General features: G+C 44.3%; 1 protein-coding gene across 1 annotated transcript in view; it reads left to right on the forward strand.

The window, feature by feature from the left end:
* The window catches only part of LOC147105220 (protein FAM107B-like), a 92,195-nt gene that overhangs the window by 45,437 nt on the left and 22,835 nt on the right, over positions 1-23,923 (forward strand). The window contains exons 3-4 of the mRNA XM_086011361.1: positions 9,372-9,540; positions 14,943-15,087. Coding sequence (XP_085867487.1) covers positions 9,372-9,540; positions 14,943-15,087 — 314 coding nt within the window. The remainder of the gene's footprint in view (positions 1-9,371; positions 9,541-14,942; positions 15,088-23,923) is intronic.

Raw genomic sequence — 23,923 nt, forward strand, 5'->3', positions numbered from 1 at the left:
AGCCTAATCCCTATTTTTATTGCTGAAGTGTGGGATTCCCGATGACTCCAAACCACGCCAAGTTAGCGAGGCAGGCCGTCGGGCTGAAGGGCTTGGAGGGTTCGAGATGTCCGGTGTTCAGGTGAGTGATGGGTGCATGAGTGCAAAGGTAAGTGTGTTTGGTGTGTGTAAAGTGTTTAAATAAGTTTTACATACCTTTACAGCCTTCCTTCCTTCAGGTCTCGGGAGTCCCTCATCTTACCGGCACAGAAAGCAGAATGGCTGCGAGCTGTCAAAAGTTGCAGCATTCAGCTTTCTGTTCTGGAGAGATCTCTAAATCAGCTTGAGAGGAAGGAATTAACTTGGAGTACAGATTGTCAGTGTTTGTCAGCTTCAAAGAGCTGTCAAACGCTGATATTTCATCTGTCAAAAGCTTTTGACAGATGAAATGTCAATCTGTGACATCACCTGTTGCTGGGTGGCCCTTAATTGGCCTGCTGAGCCTGCTGGGTGGGCTCAACAAGGTGAATCAAGTGAAAATCGCGTGGGTTGGCCACAACTCGATGGAAGCGGGACTACAACCCCGAAAGTTGTAGTCCCGCCTCCTACCCACCTCCTCAATCAAAATCCAGCCCTATGTATTTCTAATATTGTGGACCATTTAAATTACATAAGATTACAGAGGACATACGGCACAGAAACAGGCCATTCAGCCCAACCAGTCCATGCCGGTGTTTATGCTCCACTCGAGCCTCCTCCCGTGTTTCCTCATCTAAATCTATCAGCATAACCCTCTATTCCCATCTCCTTCATATGCTTGTCCAGCCTCCCCTTAAATGCACCTATACTCCCTGTGGTAGTGAGTTCCACATTCTCACCACTCTTTGGGTAAAGAAATTTCTTCTGAATTCCCTATTGGATTTCTTGGTGACTATTGTTGAGTCACAACTATCTTATATTGATGGCCTCTAGTTATGCTCTTCCCCACAAGTGGAAACATTCTCTCTGTATCCACTCTATCAAAACATTTCATAATTTTATAGACCTCTATTAGGTCACCCCTCAGCCTTTTTTCAAAGAGAAAAGAGACCCTTTCATCCTTTCCTGATATGTATACCCTCACATTTCTGGTACCATCCTTGTTAATCTTCTCTGCACCCTCTCCAGTGCCTCTATATCCTTTTTATAATATGGCGACCAGAACTGCACGCAGTACTCTAAGTGTGGTCTAACCAAGGTTCGATACGGGTTTAGCATAACTTTCTTACTTTTCAATTCTATCCCTCTAGAAATAAACCCTAGTGCTTGGTTTGCATTTTTAATGGCCTTGCTAACCCGTGGCGCAACTTTTAGTGATTTGTGTATTTGTACTCCGAGATCCCTTTGTTCCTCTACTCCACCTAAACTCGCACCCTCCAAGTGATAAGTGACCTCCCTATTCTTCCTACCAAAATGTAATACCTCACATTTGTCTGTGTTCACAGAATCACAGAAACCCCACAGTGCAGATAGAGGCCATTTCGGCCCATCAAGCCTGCACCGACACATATCCCACCCGATCCCCGTAACCCCTACACCAACACGTAACCCCACGTATTTAATCCCCCTAACACTAAGGGTCAATTTATCATAGCCAATCAACCTAACCCGCACATCTTTGGACTGTGGGAGGAAACCGGAGCACCCGGAGGAAACCCACGCAAACACGGGGAGAATGTGCAAACTCCACACAGACAGTCACCCGAGGCCGGATTCGAACCCGGGTCCCTGGCGCTGTGAGGCAACAGTGCTAACCACTATGCCACCGTGTGTTGAACTTCATTTACCAATTATTTGCCCATTCTGCAAGTGTGTTAATGTCCTCCTGTAATTTGTTGCAGTACTCCTCAATATTGACTGTCCCCCCTAATTTGGTATCATCCGCAAATTTAGCAATTGTGTTTTTGATTCCTAAGTCTAAATCGTTAATATAAATTGTGAACAGCAGTGGTCCCAGCACTGGTTCTTGTGGAATACCACTACCCACCTTCTGCCACTGTGAATAGCTACCCTTTACTCCTACTCTCTGCTTTCTGTACTGAAGCCAACAAGCAATCCATTCTGCTACTTGTCCCCTGACTCCACATTCTCTGCCCTTGTTCATCAGTCTATTATGGGGTACCTTATCGAAGGCCTTTTGAAAATCTAGATAAATTACATCTACTGCATTACCATTGTCTACTCTCTCTGTTACCTCTTCAAAAAATTCAAATTGGTGACACCTTTACCATAATATGGTTTGAAATAGCAATGATGTTATAATATTGCATTTAATAAAAAATGTAATTGCTTGCCATGCAACTTTTAAACCTTTAGTTAAGACCAAGGTATTCCTTTTCCAAACTATTATTGTCTTGAGGAGTTTTAGCTTGCGTTTACAATAGAACTCCACCATCACCAATAGAGTTTTCGCATTTTGATTTCGGCACCTGGTCAAATGGAGGGAAAGCTGAGCTAGAACCTACTACACCTTTTTATGTTGAAATACGGTGATTGATGGCTGGGGCCATCGCCAATAGGACGGTAAGCAAGTGCCCCCTTTTAACGGGACACAACCAATAAACCGCAAGTTAAACCAAATTTAAATGAAACTTAACAAATCAAATCAAAATTTTGTTTTCTGGGGGTGATGAAGCACTCCAGTCCCCCTGGCGTCCAACTGTCACAGAAGGCCTCAAGCATACTGGTGGACACCGCGTGCTCCATCTCCAGGGACATCCGCAGAACCTATTACAGTGTCATTGAAGCATAGATGGGCAATGAGCAGCATTGACCGTATTCATGGAAATATCTGTAGGTTGGGCTCTCTGACCCTCCTAATTGAAGAAAGCTGGATTATTTGGGGAGGAGGAGAAATAAGAAAAAGCTGTTCACCTCAATTTACTTTAATGTACATAACCAATACCTTCATTTAGTCTCACATGAGACATTGGGGGTGGTTTTCATTCAGAAGTCGGGAAGGAGGCGGGACTACAACTTTCGGGATGCAGCCAATCCACATGATTTTAACTTGATTGACCTTGTTGAGCCCGCCCAGCAGGCTCAGCAGGCCAATTAAGGGCCACCCAGCAACAGGTGACGTCACAGACTGAAATTTCATCTGTCAAGACATTTTGACAGATGAAATATCAGCATTTCACAGCTGTTTGAAGCTGTCAAACACTGACAGTCTTACTTCTAACCTGAGTCCTTCTACACAGACTCAGTTAGAAATCTCACCGGCACAGAAAGCTGCAGACTGTCACTTTTGACAGATCACGGTCATTCTGCTTTCTGTGCCGATGAGATGATGGACTCCCGAAACCTAGAGGAAGGAAGGCTGTAAAGGTAAGTACAGGTAATTTAAACTTCTTTAGACACACCAAACACACTTACCTTTGCACTCATGCACCCATCACTCACCTGAACACCGACATCTCGATCCCTCCAAGTCCTTCAACCCGACGGCCCGACTCCTCTAACTTGGCGTGGTTTGGAGCCATCGGGAATCCCACACTTCAAGCTTTAAAATAGGGATTAGGCTAAAAACTACCTGTTAACAGGCAGTTAATTGGCACTAATCCCTTCCCACCTCGGGTAGGCGGGTCCCAGTGCGGGGCGGGTACCTGCCTCCTTTGAAACTTACATGGAGGCAGGATGGTGTCGGGACCCCTGAATTCGAGACTTTAACCCCCCGCACGCCTCCAATCCCGACTCCACGGGTCAATGAAAATCGACCCCATTAACTCAGGTGTCCAGGTGAAAGTAATTCGACATTGCACTTATTGTTGTACTTTAGTTCTGATGGCATAGCACAATATATCGGATTCCAGAAAATAAAACTCTGGTGTTTGCTGGTTATATAAAACACCATGGAGGTTAAATTGGCTAACCCCTGAAAATGGGCATGGGGATCACAGTACACAAGTAACCCGCGCCCGTTCATTGTGTTGCAGGCAGTACATTAAATTTGTGCTGCCTGCAGTTTTAAATGATTGCTGCGTGCAGCCAGTGCTCCCTGTGCTGTTCACTGGCTGCACACATTAGTGGGGGGTTCGATATCGTGAGTGGCTTGTGCTACTTAAAGGCAGCCTGCACCTCTTAAAGGGGAGGTGCATTGTAGCTGCAAGAAATGATGGGAGTTTTCTGAAAAGTGAATCTGGGCTGTGATACTTTGAGGAATGGCTGAACATGCAAGAGAGCAAGCACCAAAGTTTTCTGACAATGCACTGGAGGCCTTGGTGCAAGACGTGGAGAGAAGGAGGAGACATCCTGTATCCACAGGGGTCAGGAGGTCCTCCAGACATATGCTCGAGACAGTGGGAAGAAGTAACGGTGGAGGTCAATGCCAGGAGTGTTGCTCCAAGAACATGGATGCAGTGAAGGAAGAAGTTTAATGATCTGACATGAGTTGTCAAGGTGAGTGAATCCATCTTCAAATGGCATATCCTACCAACTGTGCCACTGCTCAATTCACTACACCACATCACCAATCTACCAACAACCTTTATATCAATCAGTACCCAACCCTTCAAATCATTTGCTTTACCTCACCCTCACACACTTCGCACTGTTGTAAGCCTAGCACCCATAACTCACAGTTTGCACATACTGGCAGCCCTTCAACCACGGCAGCCACATCACCCAAACATATTGCAGGACACTCACTGACACACTTCCCTCTTTCTTGCAGCAGAAGGTGGCGCTTAACAGGAGGCAGCAGGAAAGAATTGGAGGAGGACAAGTGTGCCCGTATGTTTTAACCCCCATGGAGGAGACAGTGCTGGCCATCATGGGAAGGGGCATCACTGGGGTCGTGGCCACTGGAGGGATCAATGATGAGGGTATCTGCATACTTAATCCTCCTTCTTTCTTCCCACTTCTCCCTCATCCTAGTATCTCTTCTGACTCACAAGCTGTAACTAGTGTAAGCATGCACTTCTTAATTTCTCCTCTCCCCTCACCACAACACATCCATTGTCCCGTTTTCATTTCAGATACCCAAAAACTAAAACCTTCCCAGTCAGAAGAGGAAGAAGACAGTGAAGATAAAGAGTCACCATCACTCGATCTTACACTTGCAGGCACCAGTATGTTAGAGGCTAGGATACAGGAGGGATCTGCACGTGGTGAGACACTGGGCACAAGTGTGCAGGAGCCAGGGCGGGGGGTAAGAAATGCGCAGGTGCCAGCTTGCCGGAGAGCGAGGTTGCACACTAGTTCTGCTGCAGAGGACTTGGATGAGGACTTCGGCCAGGCGACAGAAGAAGGCTGATGGATGTACGTAACCAAATGCTTGGTGCACTGGAAAGCCTGCCAGAAAGCCTGTGCACAATGTCAAGGACCAATGAGGAGCCCAGCACCAACTTGGCACAGGGCTTTGCGCAGAGCTTGGAGCCTATCTTTTCCAACATGGGAAGGGTAGTCACCTCCATCAGCACACCCATGGAACACACTATGATGCAGCATCTGATGGCTGATGTCACAGCTTGCATTGCAGCACAAACAACTTCCATGAAAGGTCTGAGTGCTGCCTTGCAAGCTCAGACTGCTGCATTGTGGCTCTGAATACCACTGTTCAAAGGGGTTTCCAGGGTGTCACAGCCGTCCATCAATCTGTTCTCTGAGATCAGTAGAATTACTGAAGCGCCACCCCGGGAGAGTGGCAGTGGCTCCATGCTTCCCTCTCTCGGGATGACTGCATTCCTGCTCCCACCCCTGTCACTCCACTAGTGCCCTTGCTGTTGCTTGTCAACCAGCCAGCCCTGGCTGCTGCAGCGCAGGCCGAGATGGTGCAGTCTGAAGCCAGGCCCTCAAGGCCCAGAGCTGCTCGAGGTTGCCCTCCAAGGCCAACTGCAGTCTACTCAATTGAAGGCCAGCAGCCTTCCACCCATGCTGCAGCCAATGGGGAAGCACCTCATAGGAGCATTAGGATAGGCAAAGGCACATGGAAGACAGGCACTAAGGAAATGCACAAGGGTGATTAATTTTCGTATGCATTATGTAATGATTTTATTTATAAAATTGGATTGGAATGTACTTTTTCTGGTGGTTTTTATTTTTGTGTTGTCAGAAAGAGGACAATGTGATGGTCAGTGATAGAGGAAAGGTAAGGAGTGTGGGACTGATTGTGAATGGGGAGGTGTGGTTCAGGTTACTCGTATCGCTCATGAATTATTTGATCATGTTGAGCCTGGCAGAAAGGGGCTGTCTATGTTGTAGCCTCCCTTCCTCTTCCTGTTCCTCCACTTCCTGTTGCACTTCCTCTTCCTCCTGCTCCTCAGCTTCTCGCCTGATAGGTGGTGGCAAGGGCTGTTCCCTCATAATGGCCAGATCGTGCAGCGTATTACCACAAATGTTGATACTTGCTCAGCTGAGTACAGCAGGGCTCCTTCAGAGCGGGCCAGCCAGTGGAAGCGTTGCTTGAGGATGCCGATGGTGTGCTCTATAATGTTCCTTGTGGCAGGATGCCTCTCATTGTAGGCCTGCTGTGCACGTGTGCATGGGTTCCAGACCGGAGTCATGAGCCATGATCTTATTAAATGGTGGAGCAGGCTCGAGGGGCCATATGGCCTACTCCTGCTCTTATTTCTTATGTTCTTATGTTCTTATGAGCCATGTCATGAGTGGATAGCCCTCATCGCCCAGTAACCAGCCTTTGACTTGCCATGTGGGTCAAATATTGGTGGCACAGAGGACTGCTACAGAATGAAGGAAACATGATGGCTGCCGGGACAACGGGCCTTCACTTGCATGATGCGCTGCCTGTGGTCACACATCAGCTGCACATTGAGAGAGTGGAAACCCTTTCGGTTCATGACAATGGCCGAGTTCACATGAGGTGCACGCAAGGCAATGTGCGTGCAGTCAATGGCACCCCGCACCACGGGGAAGCCTGCAATCTGTGCAAACCCTCGTGCTCGCTCCACCTGCTTGTCTCTGGCAAGAGGGAATGAGATTAAATTGTTTCTCTGTGTATAGAGAGCCTCAGTGGTTTCCCTTATGCAGCAGTGCACAGCAAACTGTGAGATGTTGCTTCTATCTCCAGCAGCAGCCTGGAAGGAGCCAGACACATAAAAATTAAGAGCCACAGTCACCTTGACAGCCACAGGCAATGCTGTCCTTGCACTGCTTTGAGGTGGCAGTGTGGCTGCAGCAATTGGCAGATTTCAATCACAACCTATTTTGTGAAGCAAAGACGTCTCAAGCATTCCACCTCGTTGAAGTTGAGGTAAAAAAATTGCTTCCTAAAGACACTCGGCGGATATGGCCTCCTGTTGAGAGCCCTTCTTCCCCTCTTCCTCCCTCTTTTAGCTCTATGTCGTCTCTCTTCATTCTTCCAGTCATGCTCAATTCCCAGAGGAAGCCATACCAGGCCACCCATGTCTGGAAACAACTTGTTTCAGCATGAGCTTTTAAATGACCAGAAAAATACTTCAGCACCAGCCAGACCACTCCCTGTAAACTATTAAAACTTTAGCCAAGTATAGGAAAGCTCCAAAAACACATACAATTGCACCAGCAGCCTGAAGAGATAATCCAGTAACTAACCTGTAAATAGTTCATGATCCCTTCTAAATAGCACTCATGGGGGGACCTTCATTCCATTTAACGTCACATTCAGCTGTGCGAGGTTAAGACAGCGCATTAGCTAGAGTGTGCAGTTGGAAAATGGCGGTGCTGGCATCAAATCGGCATTGCATACTGATTCGCTTCATGATCTGCCTGCTCTGCATGCTGCCGGCGCTTGTTAGGTGTGCCCGCGCAAACCCCTTTACCAAGATGGCGTCCTGCATACTTCCCATAGGAAGTGTGCACACGCATCTCGGACCCCATTTTCGCGTGTTAGGTGGCTGCGTAGTGCCTTAAAAAATGCCACTTCACAGCCCAATTTAGCCCCCCACAATACCTCTACCCTTGGAGGAGCAGCTCTAGTTCTGTATTGTTTTTCTGAACTGCTGTAATGCCCACTGCAGCCTCCAGTTTGAGAAAGCCAAAAATCTGAGCATTTACACTTTATTACTCTTCCAAAACAAATATTTCTTATCTTATCAAAAACGGAAAATGCTGAAAACATTCAACAGATCAGACAGTGTCTGTCGAGAGAAGAGAGAAATTAACATTTCAGGTGTAGAACCGTTGCTAAAACTGGAGATATTGCCAATGAACAGCATTTAAAAAGGAACAGAACAAAAAGGGGGGGGGGGGAGGAGAGAAAACATACACACTTCCTAAATAGCTGAAAGAGGTGGGATTAATGAAGTTTCAACCTGCCTATCTCCCATCTCTTTAAGCTATTCATACACATGCTGGGTCTCGAATATATGCTCTGTCTATTTTATTTCTCTCATTATGCCTCCTATTTTCTTTGCTAATATCACTTCTGCCATTTAACCATTTCCTGTTTACCATTTAAGTAATTTACAAGTCTTTCTTCTTACAGTGTGTGTGTATTATTTTCCCCCACCCTTTCTTTGTTCTGGCCCTTTTAAAATGCTGTTCATTGGATCTTTCAGTTTTGAGAAAGAGTCGACACTTGAAATGTTAACTTGTCTGTCCCTTCTACAGATGCTGCCTGACCTGCTAAGTGTACCCAGCATTTTCTATCTGTGTTTCAGATTTCCAGCATCTGCAGTTTCTTTGCTTTCTATCTTTTAACCCTTCTTTGTATGGGTAGAACGTTATGTCTTCATCATGACAATACTGGTAAATGCTATTTCAGGGACTTGAGCACATAACATAGGCTGACTCCTCAACGCAGTCAGCATGGTTGGAGGTGACATCTTTTGGAATGTTAAGCTGAGGTCCCATGTGCTTGGTCAGGTGGACACTATTTAAAGAGGAGCAGGGTTGTTCTCCTAGTGCCCTGACCAATATTTATCCCTCAACCAACACCACCAAAAACAGATTATCAGGTAATTTAATTCATTGTGTTTGGCCTGTTCGAGGACATAACAATGGCTGCCCTTCAAAGGTAATTCATTGCCTGAGGACGTGAAAGGCACTATAAGTTATTTCCTCTTTCTATAAGTGATGCATTTTTCATTAAGTGTGTTTGTAAGTTTGCTCAAAACCTTCTCATAGTGGTGGCCCTTCAGAAGTTCTTTGGTTAGATAATGTTCAAGGTTTATTAATTCTTTCTGTAGCACTAAGCTGGTAAAGGAATTTTCATTTTTCATATTTACTAGTCCATTCATATTAAATATGAGAAAAAACAATTTTTATACACAAACTTTAACATATTTCATATATATATATTTCATATATAAGGTTAAGCCTTCCATCTTATTTAATGATTTTAACTAAATATATAGCAGCCAATGTTCAATAGTAAATACGTTTTATGTCTGCATAACACTGGTTCTCTGCTGCAGGATATGCCTGGGCTGGTAACAAGGAGGCAGTACTGGGGTTAAAGAAAGCTGATCTGGCTCAGCCAGATGGCAATACTGAGCTCATTAGGCCCAGAAAGCTAAATAATCCTGTGAAAGATTCTAAGAGTTATCGAGATCTCCATCGTGAATTAGTGTTACGCCACAAGAGGTGAGTTGCATTATAAAGAATGGTTTTCAAAATAAACCTCCTTACAGAAGCTGTAAACTTTACTTTTGTTCTAAAGATTTTTTCCAGTTAAACATAGCGAAGACTAAAACCATTGTCTTTGGCCACTGCCACAAATTCTGTTCCCTTACCACTGATTCCATCCCCCTCCCTGGTCACTGTTTCAGATTGAACCAGACTGTTCACAACCTCAGTGTCCTAATCAACCTTGAGCTGAGGTTCCATCACCTTATCATAACTAGTGAAGATAAACTAGAATTTTTTTTTTGACGGGCCAAGAGATAGAACAGCAGTGGGAAATATTTAAAATGGTGATCAATAGAGTTCAGGAGGAATATATTCTGCTAAAAAAACAAGAACAAACTAGCCAATCATGAAACACCATGGATGAATAAAGAGAGATGGGTAAACTTGAAACTAAAGGAAAAAGGGATATACTAAGTACATAGACAATAAAGGAGAGGATGACAAAATGGAATATGAAGAGGTTAGGAAAGAAGTCAAAAAATATTTAGGAAAGGAAAGCGGAACTACAAAATTAAATTATCAAGGAATATAAAAAGAAATAGTAAAGAATTCTACAGACACATACATAACAAAAGAAAAATTAGGATAGAGCTAGAACCAGTAAGGGATGTACAAACTAAACTCACAGGTACTGATAGCGAAATGGCAGGAATATTCAATAGATACTTTGCCTCAGTTTTTATCAGGGAGACTAACAGTGCGGACATGACATTAGAAGAGATCAAAAAAAATAAAGACATTTAAGTTGGAAAAGGCGGAGATAATTGATAAATTAATCAAACTTAGAGAGGATAAAAATCCTGGTCCAGATGGATTGCATCCGCAAATATTAAAAGAAGTTAGGGAAAAGATAGCAGAGGCACAATTACAGATATATAACAATTCATTAGAAAAGGGAATAGTGCCAGAGGACTGGTGGACAGCTAATGTGATTCCTATATTTAAAAAGGGAAATAGAACAAGTGCAGGGAACTATAGACCAATTAGCTTAACGTCGTTTGTAGGAAAGATATCATCTTTCTATTACTCGAAGATCGAATAGAAAAACATCTACAAACCAAAAATGTAATGAAGAATAGTCAGTGCGATTTCAAAAGGGACGATCATGCTTAACCAACCTTACTGAATTCTTTGAAGAAGCTACCAAAAGAGTAGGCAAGGGTAATTCAGTAGATACAATATATTTGGATTTTCAGAAGGCCTTTGATACTAAGTCATAGTAGACTCATGACTAAGGTCAGAGCATGTGGAGTCAGGGGACAGGTAGCAGAATGCATAGAAAACTGGCTACAAAACAGAAAACAGAGAGTAGGGGTTAAGAGCAGCTACTCAGACTGGCAAAAGGTACGAAGTAGTGTTCCACAGTGATCGGCACTGGGACCACTGTTGTTCACAATTTACATTAATGATTTGGACTCTGGAATCAGAAGTACAATTTCTAAATTTGCAGATGACACCAAATTGTGGGGTGTAGTTAATACAAAGGAAGAATGCGACAAAAAAGAAGCGATTAATAAACTTGTAGAATGGGCATTTTGTTGGCAAATGAATTTCAATATAGATAATATAGATACTACAAGTATGTAAAAAAGAGAGTAGCAAAAGTAAGCATTGATCCCTTAGAGGCTGAGACAGGTGAAATTATAATGGGGAATAAGGAAGCGCCAGAGAATTTAAACAAATATTTTGTATCTGTCTTCACAGTAGAAGACACAAAATCCATACCAAAAATAGTGGGAACCAAGGGGCTAATAAGTGTGAGGAACTTAAAATAATTAATATCAGTAGAGGAAAAAGTACTTGAGAAACTAATATGACTAAAAGGCCGACAAATCCCCTGGACCTGATGGCCTACATCCTAGGGTTCTAAAAGAGGTGGCTGCAGAGGTTGTGATCTTCCCAAATTCCCTAGATTCTAGAACGGTCCCAGCAGATTGGAAAGTAGCAAATGTAACCCCGCTGTTCAAGAAAGGAGGGAGAGAGAAAACCGGGCACTACAGGCCAGTTAGTCTCACATCAGTTGTCAGGAAAATGCTGGAATCTATTATTAAGGAAGTGGTAACAGGGCACTTAGAAAATCATTACAGTATATGATTAGGCAGAGTCAGCTTGGTTTATGAAAGGGAAATCATGTTTACCAAATTTATTAGAATTTTTTGAGGATGTAACTAGCAGGGTAGATTTCCAAAAGACATTTGATAAGGTGCCACATAAAAGCTTGCTGCGCAAGATAAGGGCTCATGGGGTTGGGGTTAATATATTAGCATGGATAGAGGATTGGTTAACGGACAAAAAACAGAGAGTAGGGATCAACGGGTCATTTTCCGGTTGGCAGGCTGTAACTAGTGGGGTGCCGCAAGGATCAGTGTTGGGGCCTCAGCTATTTACAATCTATATTAATGACTTAGATGAAGAGACTGAGTGCAATGTATCCAAGTTTGCTGACGATACAAAGCAGGTGGGAAAGTAAGCTGTGAGGAGGACACAAAGAGCCTGCAAAGGGATATAGACAGGTTAAGTGAGTGGGCAGGCAATAAGGTGGCAGATGGAGTAAAATGTGAGGTTCTTCACTTTGGTAGGAAGAATAGAATAACAGAATATTTTTTAAATGGTGGCAAACTATTAAATACTGGTGTTCAGAGAGATTTAGGTGTCCTCGTACAGGAAACACAAAGTTAGCATGCAGGTACAGCAAGCAATTAGGAAGGAAAATGGCATGTTGGCCTTTATTGCAAGGGGGTTGGAGGACAAGAGTAAGTAGCCTTACTACAAATTTTGCAGGGCTTTGGTGAGACCGTACCTGGAGTACGGTGCACAGTTTTGGTCTCCTTATCTGAGAAAGGACATACATGCCTTAGAGGCGGTGCAACAAAGGTTCACTAGATTGATCCCTGGGATGAGAGGGTTGTCCTATGAGGAGAGATTAAGTAGACTGAGCCTGTACTCTCTGGAGTTTAGAAGAATGAGAGGTGATTTCATTGAAACATGTAAGATTCTGAGGGGGATTGACAGGGTAGATGCTGAGAGGTTGTTTCCTCTGGCTGGAGAGTCTAGAACTAGGGGACATAGTCTCAGGATAAGGGGTTGGCCATTTAAGACTGATATGAGGAAGAATTTCTTCACTAAGAGCATAAGAATTAGGAGCAGCGGTAGGCCATACGGCCCCTCGAGTCTGCTCTGCCATTCAATAAGATCACAGCTGATCTTCGACCTCAACTCCACTTTCCGCCTGATCCTCATACCCCTTGATTCTCCTAGGGCCCAAAAATCTATCTACTTCAGCCTTGAATATACTCAATGACTCCACTTTCACAGCACTTTGGGGTAGAGAATTCCAAAGATTCACAACCCTCCGAGTTAGGAAATTCCTCCTCATCTCAGTTTAAAATGGCTGACCCCTTGCACCGTACTGCTCACTCAGCTCCCTGTCCTTGCAGATGCACGTTTTCTCCTTGTCCTCCAATACCTCCAATTTAAAATTCTTATCCTTGTGTTTAAATCCCTTCATGACCATGCCGCTCCCTATCTCTAACATCCTCCAGCCCTACAATCCCCCAGTACTCTCTGTTCCCCTGACTCCAGCTTCTTGTGCATCCCTTCCTCCCTTGGCCCCTCCACTGAGGTCCTTGCCTTTAGCCGCCTAGGCCCCATATTCTGAAATTCCCTCCCTAACCCCTCCACCTCTCTACCACCCTCTCTTCCTTTTGACATTCCTTCTAACCCAACTGTTTGACCATGTTTAATCACACCTCCTAATATCTCCTTTGGCTTGGAGTCCATTTATGTCTGATTATACCTGTGTGAAGCACCTTGGGTCATTTCTCCATGTCAAAGATGTTATATAAATGCAAACTTAATGATTATTAAAAATTTCTAGCTGTCAATTCCGCAAAAGAGAAGGTATAGATTTAAGATGCAACAACACTTTGGAGAGGAAAAGGGGGTTGGTGATAGGGAAGCGGTCCTGTTGTTCACCCTGGTATGGCCTTAATCTTCACTTACTCAAGTCCAAGGGGCACAGATTTGGCACACAACTGGTGTAGCCATCCATCAGCAGATGTGGTTGGACCACATTTGTTCTCCTCTGCCAAAACTAGAATCTTATGTGCGCGTACAAGCAGGACGTCAATGTTGCTGTTGACAGCAGCTTGATGGCTCCCAGCCCGGCAACAGATCCCGCGACCTTCAACCAATGGCAAATGTATTCAGTTGCAACCTATCCCCCACTGCCCCACTCCTCCTCGCTCCAGCTGCTGTTGTCACCTCTCAGGAAATGGGCTACCAGTGCACAGCTAACTAAATTGAGTGTGCGGGTGGAGGTTGTTACTCAGTCTCAAATGAAGTCGAAATAGCAGCCACACAATAAGTAAACCCGCTGTTTCTATATATTAAATGGAGATTCACAGCCTGTGCTTTCACATCAGTGGAGGGGCCAAGGGAGGAAGGGATGCCTAACATCACCCCACTATCAGGATATGGGAAACTAACCTGCAATCATTTTTAATATAACACACTGTGTCAGAGCTCCAGGGTGGAACCTCTGATGGCAATGTAAGTTGTTGTAGTATTATGCTCCAACCAATTTCAGGAATTTGAAAAACAATGACCACTGATCTGTAACTGTCACTGTACTTTAGACAGCTCTGATCTGAACAGTCTGGTGATACTTCAGTTCGTTTTTTTTCCTACTAAGTTTAAGGTGCTTTTTTAAAGTCCAAGAATGGATGTAAAGATTTAAAAACAAACAACCGCTGAACAATGCAGTTAGATAAAGATTTAAAGTTGGTGGTGGGATTCCACAGGAAGGCCCCGTTGCCAAGGTAACACAATGACTTGGTTAGGCATTTATAACGGTTCCTCACCTGTCAAAGGTCACCGGCCACCACTGATATCTGATTATAAGTCATATAATTCTTGCAAAATGAAGTTGCTTATCAAGCAGAATAGTAAAAACAGAATTGTCATAAAAGTAGCCCTTAGAAACATGATGACACTGGTGGAAAAGAGTGGTTGATTGCATGGCAACAGCATGTATCTGAACCATCATCTGGTACAACTGGGTGCGGCTCTGCCTTTGTAGAGGTTAATCATCTATGAAGAGTAAAATAGATTTATAATGTACAAGTATTTTACGAATGAGCTGTACTTCTAGTGCATCATGAAATATGTAGTCAGTCTATGTTATTGCTCACCATTTAAACACCCTTCTTTAAAAATTAAAGCAAACTTAGCAGCTTTAATATGTAGCTTAAACTTGATTTAGCAAATTGAATTTTGGCCTTTAAGTGTCCATTGACATAGAAACTACTGATAAAAAAGTCCTAAATTAGACAATTTCTTCTTTCTCCCTCTCTTAGAGGCTTTGTGCTGCAGAATAAGCCTGAACTTCAACGGGTGATGGAACAAAGAAAATATGACTTATTAAGAGAACAGGAAATAGCCCAGCAACCAAAAACAGATTTTGAGCAGGAACTTAAGAAAAGGCACCAGAAACTGGAGCAGGTATGCGTTGACCCTTTTGCACTATTTCATAAAATCTGATATCATTAATTCAGTGTCCACTATCCACAGTTTCCACAACAGTGTTGTCCAATAGAAATTGCTGACAAGCCAAAGGTGTGGCTACAATTACACTGTTTTCGGCACATGCACTAACTTGGGTAGAAAACACCTTGTATGCACTCACACAATACAGATAAATGTATGTCACATGTGTATATTCACTTAACATTGACCATTATTCACTAACCAATGAGGTAAAGCAGTAACAACAATCACAAAAAACCCTCGTACACTCTGCTTTTCATCTTGCCATTTTACCAACAAATGCACAATAAAGTTGAAGTACACGGGATCAAGTTTCCGCTTGTTTCCGTTAGTTATATCAGTGTGATCCGGGCGAAATCGGCCGAATCAGCATAAAAGATCGCGTAATTATAAACGTAAGTGAGTTACGCCCAAAACCACTTAAGCTCGTGTTTTCCGCAATCTTTTGTGTTGGTTCAAGATTCAATTCACCCGAATCAGGCCCCATCCACAAAACTGGCCATGCCCCAAGTGGAAATTGGGAGGTTCCGCCGATTGCGCTGGTTCAGGAAGGCCCCTCAAATTGCGTTCATTTTCTTGGGCACGTTTTAAAAGTTTTTTCAAATAAAAAAAATGTATAATTTACTAAGAAACTAGCATACACTGGAAAATTTAACGTTTGTGCTTATCAAATAAAATTTAGCAGAAACTTGAAGCGTGACCTAACAAGCGCGATTTCAAGCACATTTTGGGCGTAAATTCCTAATTGCGCCCAAAACGGAAACACTACCCCACATGCTTATGCCGTGTAAATATAAGTATTGAGATAACATGTCCAATGATGGTGTCTATTACTCATTTTTATTTACTAATCAGAAATGCAATTAGCCATACGTGCCTCATGTCTATCGTATTGGACAACACGGATCTACAATATATCTCTATGAAAAGTTCTCTGTATCATTGTATGTTTCTCGTGTGCCTTCAAAGTTGCTCACTGATCCATGCCATGTGATCATGGAGCCATTACAAGAGCATGAGCCCTACTTCACCATTCTTTGTTTTAAATTGGTTTTAGCATTCCTTTGGTAATTTTCTCCCTCCTGGTCAGGCCCAAGCATGTTCACTGTCTGTTTTGCCCGACTCAAATCTCCCCTCCCTTCTGCTACAGGCGCAGCTTCTCAGCTTCTTTGCTCAGCCAAACCCATACATCCCTGCCGCACCCCTTCAAGTACCTGTGTAGCTTTGGTTGGGAAATCTGAACATTAATGCAATGAAATTAAGCTCTTTGAATATTAGCTGATATGTGAAATTCTTGCTGCTATTTTAACTGAGGCATGAAATCGAGGACAAAGGAACTTCACGCAAACATGTTGGGCTCTTCAAATGGTAGCCAAAGCCTAATTTCAAGTCAAAAATGTACAACTAATTGTAAAAGAGAAGTGGATTTGCAGGAAAATAGAGAGTGAAGAGAAAGAGGATCAAAGAAATTAAAAGGTTTTAGAGGGGGAAAGGAGTGAGACATATGGATGAGGAGGGAGAGACCTACAGAAAGATTGAGAAAGCTTTGGAGACAGACAAACACAGGAATGATGAACAATTGCCTTGGTGCCATACAAGCAGAAAGAGGGAGCCAAAAATGGAAAGAAAAATAAGACAGCACATGGAAGATACAAAGAATTGGAGAATGCGAGACCAGCAGTCAAAATGGGAGAAAGGGAGATGGGCAGTGGATGACCCTAAGAAATGCAGGGATTGAAAGACTAGTAGGGCGATAGTTGTACAGCACACACGCACATACACACACTTTTCTTTGTCAGTGCGCAACCACAATTTTGATCAGTAGTTCAGAAGCCCATTTGGGCCTTACCAAATCAATGGAATTTACACTCTGTTATTCTGTTTTTGTAACTGAAATTGTGAAAACAGGTTGTTAAGTCTGTGTGTTATAGTGATAATTACTACACAGACTACAAGAGTAAATTCAACAGGTCTTTACTGGTTGGAGGTAGGGACTATACTGAATACAATATTACCACACAGTGCTTATATACCGGTGTGGTCACCACCGGTATTACATATACAGCAGCCAGAGAAAGTAGTACATCTCTTAAGGTGGAACAGGCTTAAGTTCTCTTAAGGTGGAACAGGTTACATACACCACAATCCTCCCTTTTTAGCTTAACAGTCATATCCCCATTTAACATAACATAATAACATATATACATATATAACTTCAGGTATAACAGTTCAAAGATAGGGGGCTAGATTTTCAGTTGCTTGCGCCAGCAATTAGCGCCTTAAGAGAAGTGATTTTCGGGCGCTATGCGTGTAGCGCCCGGGCGCAGCGCAGTTTGCGCTCCGCCCCAAATTAAGTTGCCCGTTAGCGCCGGCGCAAAGTTTAGCGGCCGCCCGGATGCGCGCGCAGAAAATGACGTCACATCCTCGTGCAACGCCCTTTGGCCGCCCCGAATCCAAACTTCAGTCGGACCGCCCCATTGTGCGGCTGGCGTCCAGAGCGTTCGTAAAATGGAACGCAACACACCCTGGGGAGCGCAAATTAAAGGGCGCTCCTCCTGCACTATAACAGGCACTCTGCATGTGTTGTGTGGAAGGCTCCAGTGTGTTGTTGTGAACGGTGTATTTATGTTTCCGACCACCACCACCACCACCACCTCCTCCTCCTCCTCCTCCTCCTCGTCTTTTTCCTCTTCTCTCTTGACCTTTCCCCCCCAGACTCTGCCTTTGAAAAAAACACATGCACCCTTCCCCTTTAAGAGCTCACTGGCACCAGAGTGTCTGCCGTGCGCTGCGCCCGAGCTCGGGCGCTGCGCTCTGCACCGCCGGCTTAGCGCCTAAAGATAGTAGTGGAACGCCTCTTTTAGCGCTCCACCAACCTCTTAGGGCGAAGCCACTGAATTTCCGGCAACGGGGCGCTACTTTGGGGCGGGCGCTAACTGCGGGCGGGCGCTAAGGTTAGCGCCCCAAAACTGTCTATACTGAAAATCTAGGCCTCAGTCTCTCAGGAGGCTTTCTGATGCGGCTTGGATAACGCCTCTCAGTAGTCTCTGATTCTTGTTGTTGAGGTGCCTCCTCTATTTGGTTTCCAATGTATTGGGTGTCATCATCATCAAGTACATTCCCTGCCGAGGTAGATGCTTCAGGTTCATTAACGTCTTCCCCAGTTGTCTCTGTCACAACCATGGGTTCGACCCTTGCTCTCGACTCTACCAGTTGATCCGCATGACGCCTTATCACATTATGACCAATATCTACTGTGTACATCAGAGGTCCTTGTCTGGCCCGAATTGTTCCGGACTGCCATTTTTCGTTTCCATAGCCCCTTGCCAACACTGGTTGTCCTGCGTCGAAAGTTCGAGTGGTCTTGTTGTTAATATGCCGAAACTGTTTGTTTTCCACTTCCCTCCGCACATTTGGTTTTAACAAGTCCAACTTGGACCGCAACCTCCTGTTATAAAACATCATGGCAGGACTTTGGTTAGTCACTGCATGATCGGCGTTTCGATATGACATCAGGAACTTGTCGACCTTGTGTTGCAGCGGAATCTGATCATCGTTCATGGCCTTAATTGCCTTTTTGAATGTCTGGACAAATCTTTCAGCCAACCCGTTTGTCGCCAGATGATATGGGGCAGAGGTATAATGTTTTACTCCATTCTTCTTTAAGAATTGTCGGAATTCTTCCGATACAAACTGTGGTCCGTTGTCCGAACAGATCTGTTCTGGCAATCCGTTCCTTGCGAATATTGTTCTTAACACCGCAATTGTCTTTTCTGAAGTAGTGGTATTCATCTTGATGACTTCTGGCCATTTGGAATGTGCGTCCACCGCGATTAGGAACATGGAGTCCATGAATGGACCAGCAAAGTCAATGTGTACGCGGTGCCATGGGGCTGAAGGCCATTCCCATGGGTGTAGCGGTGCTATCGGAGGTGCATTTTGCACTTTTTGGCACCCAGCGCAGCTTTTCGTTAACTCCTCAATCTGTTGGTCAATACCCGGCCACCATACATAAGCCCTAGCAAGACTTTTCATTTTAACTCCCTCCAGATGACCTTCATGCAGTTCGTTTAAAACTCTTTCCCTTAACTTGGGAGGAATAATCACTCTTGTCCCATACATCAAGGTACCATGGCAGACGGACAGCTGGTCTCGCCTTGCCGAAAATGCCGGTAACAGAGGAACACCCCGTGTTGGCCATCCTTTCACTGTCACCTCGTAGACTCTGGACAGTGTCGGGTCGTTCCTGGTTTCTCTTTCAATACTTGCATTGGTGACTGGTAAACACTCGATGATGGTCGAATGAAATAACTCAACAGGGTCAACTTTCGGCGTGTCTTCTTCTTCAGGTAGTGGCAGGCGCGACAGCCCATCAGCATTGCCATGCTGTTTCGTACCTTTGAATTCTATTTGATATTGATGTGCCCCTAGGAAAAGAGACCATCTCTGGAGACGCTGCGCTGTCATCACCGAAACACCCTTCTTAGGGTTAAAAATGGATATCAATGGTTGATGGTCTGTCAGAAGTGTGAATTTTTGGCCCTGCAGGTAATGATTAAACTTCTTCACTCCCCATACAAGGCTAAGAGCCTCCCTATCGATCTGCGCATAGTTGCGCTCAGCGGAGGTCAATGATCTGGATGCAAACGTGACTGGCCTTTCCGTGCCATTTGGCAACTTGTGTGAGAGTACTGCCCCAATACCATATGGAGAAACATCACAAGCCAACCGAATAGGCAGTGTCGGGTTGAAGTGAGCCAACACTTCCTCTGAGGTGATCAATTCTTTGCTTTTGCGAAATGCCTTCTTACAGTTTTCGCCCCATTCCCATGGTACCCCTTTTTGTAAAAGAGCATTTAACGGGTGCAGTACCGTGGATAGATTTGGCAGAAATTTATGGTAATAGTTAATTAATCCTAGAAACGACCTCAACTGAGAGACATTCTCCGGAGCGGGAGCCTTTACAACTGCCTCAATCTTGTCAGGAGACTTATGAAGCCCCTCCCGGTCAATGACATGGCCACAGTACGAGATCCGCTTCTGGAAGAACTCACATTTCTGCCGATTTACTCTAAGTCCATACTCTTTCAGTCTGTTGAGCACCAGTTCCAAGTTTACGAGATGTTGTTCATCACCATCACCTGTGATCAGAATATCGTCCAGGTAACATTGTGTGCCTGGAATTCCCTGTAATACCTGCTCCATGGCCCTCTGCCAAATTGCTGGAGCCGATGCCACTCCAAAAACCAGCCTATTGTACCGGTACAACCCTCGATGCGTGTTGATCGTGAGGTATTGGCGTGACTCTTCCTCAACCTCCATCTGCAAGTATGCCTGCGCCAGGTCTATCTTGGTGAAGTGTTTCCCGCCAGACAAGGAAGCGAAAATATCCTCAATCCGTGGAAGCGGATACTGCACCGTGTGAAACACCGGATTAACGGTGATTTTGAAATCTCCACAGATGCGAACCTTCCCTGGATCTCCTGGCTTGTTGCTCGCAGGACGTTTCATAATGGGAACAATGGGCGTAGCCCACTCACTCCAATCTACCTTAGACAGTACACCTGAACGTTCTAGTGCTTCCAGTTCCGCTTCAACAGTAGGTCGTATTGCATAGGGTACCGGTCTGGCTTTAAAAAATTTTGGTTGTGCATGTTCATCAATCTTGATGTTTGCCGTAATTCCTCTCAGTGTTCCCAGTCCCTGCTGGAACACCTCTTTAGCATCATCCAATATTCTGGACAATCGTTTAGGTTTGACATCTGTTTCCCCGGAATCTACCGTTAGTGCCTTCAAGGAGTGCCAGTCCATATTCATTTTCCTAATCCACTCCCGTCCTAGTAGTGGTGGACCTCCTTCAGGTAGCACATATAAGTCCATTACTTGGCTTTCTTCGCCCTTGTGGACCACTTCTACCTCTATTTTTCCGATGGGGTACACTCTTTGCCCCGTGTATGTTTTCAATATAATCTCTGTATCCTGTAGGGGAATATGTTGGAATAACCTTCTGTAATCTTTCTTATTCATGACCGTCAATGCTGAACCAGTGTCCAATTCCATTTTTACTTGGACTCCTGCTATCTGAAGAGTGACCCAAATTGTCTGGAGACCTGCATCCTTACCAACGTTGTGTACTCTTAAGCTATCCAGTTCATTACTGCTAGCGTCTGAATCTGACTTCTGTTCGGTCAAACTGTTCTTTGTCACCTTGTGTACCTTTGCGTATTTTCCTTGCGGTGACTTTTTGTTGCTGGTCTTCTTTCCTGACCGGCATACTTTAGCTATGTGGCCAAGCCTGCCACACGTTCTGCATTCTTGGTTTTTAAACCAACACTGGTTCTGATCGTGCGTTGTCTTTCCACAACGATAACATTTGACAGAACTCAAACCCAATTTGTTTGTACCGAGTTCCGGTGACCGTAGCTGCATTACTGCCGTGCCTCTCGCTGCGGCTTCATGTGCTGCTGCCATAGTGACCGCCTTCTCAAGCGTCAGCTCATTCTCCTCGAGCAGTCGCTTTTGTGTATCCTGTTTAAATAAACCACACACAAATTTATCTCGTAGTGCCTCTGTCAGTCCCGTTCCAAACTGACAATATTTTGCTAGCTTATGTAATTCCATCAAATATTCAGCATTGCTTTCATTCTGCAGCTGCCTTCTGTCGTAAAATTTAAATCGTTCCGCTAGCATCAGCGGCGTGTGGTTTAGGTGATTTTTCAGGACAGTAACAATCTCCTCGAACGTCTTATCCGCCGGTTCATCTGGTGATACAAGGTGTTTCAATTGCCCGTATGTCTTCGCACCCATTAAATTTAATAATGTTAGTGCTTTATCTGCATCAGGAATTTTATTTGCCTTACAATAATTTTGTATGCGTTCTACATACATGGCCCAATCTTCGATGTCACTATCAAAGGTATTAATGTTCCCATGTTTAGGCATCGTTGCAATTTATTGTATTTTTATGTTATCCAAGATGGCGGCTTCCCGCTCTTGTCGTCGTCCTCCGCCCACAAAATGGCGGTTTTCCCGTGCTTGGCGGTCTTCAACCGTCCCCCGACGCTGTCTCCGCTTCACCACGGCTCTCGCGCCTTCAGTTTCCCCAGACGCTGCGCCTTTTAGCCCGAATGCGGCCCTTATCTCCGGTCGCGATCGATGTCCCCGCGCTGCGCCTCTCGCTCGAAAGCGGCCCGGCCCTTATCTCCGGTCGCGATCGATCTCACCGCCCTTATTCCTCCGTCTTCCCAGCCCCGTCTGTACAGCCAACGCGGTTGACTTTCTGTCGCGTCGCTGCCCGGCTTACCCACCACCGAGGTAGAAAGAAGAAAGCTGACAGTCGCTGATGGAGGCTTCGAGGTCAGGATGTCTTCTGCACTCCGGTTTCTCGATGCCTGCCGCTCGACGTGTCTTCCAGTAGGGTGATGAGGGTGGAAACCTCTCTTCGACGCCCTGTCTGTGGACGAAGCCGCCGTGGAAATAACTGCCGCAGGGTAAGAATCGGACTCGTCGCCACTGTTAAGTCTGTGTGTTATAGTGATAATTACTACACAGACTACAAGAGTAAATTCAACAGGTCTTTACTGGTTGGAGGTAGGGACTATACTGAATACAATATTACTACACAGTGCTTATATACCGGTGTGGTCACCACCGGTATTACGTATACAGCAGCCAGAGAAAGTAGTACATCTCTTAAGGTGGAACAGGCTTAAGTTCTCTTAAGGTGGAACAGGCTTAAGTTCTCTTAAGGTGGAACAGGTTACATACACCACACAGGTGAAATAGAATTAATGACTGGATCTATTTTTACATCATCTATGGAAGGAACAGGCTGGATGAACTGAATAACCTTTGCTCTCTCTGTGCTTTGTTCTTTTACCCTAAGACTTGCATGAAGTTGGCAAAAGGATTCAAAGAATATTTTTGGGTTCTCTCTGATGGAGGATATGGAGAAATTGCTCTAATACTGGCGTATAAAATTACATTTTTAAATGCCTTTTGTCTAGGGATTATATTTTCTTTTTGACTTGCGTAACCTCTACTGGACTAGTAGCACCTACTGTTGTGTTTCTACTGTTACCAGTATACAAAACTTTTGATTTCTGATGAGACTCCCCCTGATTAACCTGCCGACAGTACTTTCATCAAGAGGAAGTGAAGCAGAAAGCTGAAGTTTAGTATTGTTTTCTTCATGATTAATCACTGATTTGGAAGCATTTTATAATTTTCTATAAAAAATTGCTCCATGGACGAAAAATAATTTCTAATTTTGTTTGTAACTTTGAGGCTCACTATTTTGTTATGCAATATAACTGTCAAAATAATAAACCATCTTTAATAGTAGAATGTTCTATGCTTCGCAGATGATCAAACTTCTAATTATAAAGAAGACAGTGATCAAGTGACGTGTTATTCAACAGATTGTTGCTGCCTCTGGGGCTTTTTACACAAAATTGCAGTACTTTGCAACAAATTATACTACACATGGTTTGCGTAGAAATTTGCAGCATGTCCTGCTGTTTGAAATCACTTACCCTAACTTGAACTTAATTTTCTATTCTGGAATTGAATAAGTTACTGAATAATTTTTTTATAAAAATAGCTTCAATATACGAACATTTAAAAAAAAGTTTGACAGGAAAACTGTCCCATAAAGTTGTGATGCCTGATGCATCAGGTCAAGAAAGTCCATATCCCTAGGTGCCACGTAGTCTCTTGGGAGACACAAAAAACAGATAAAAAAAACCAAGGCCAATCACGGGGGAAAAAAAATCTGGAAAATTCCTCTCCA

Source organism: Somniosus microcephalus, chromosome 18, assembly GCF_052327205.1.
Source record: "Somniosus microcephalus isolate GS21.2 chromosome 18, FLI_Smic_1.0, whole genome shotgun sequence".
Classification (NCBI taxonomy): Eukaryota; Metazoa; Chordata; class Chondrichthyes; order Squaliformes; family Somniosidae; genus Somniosus; species Somniosus microcephalus.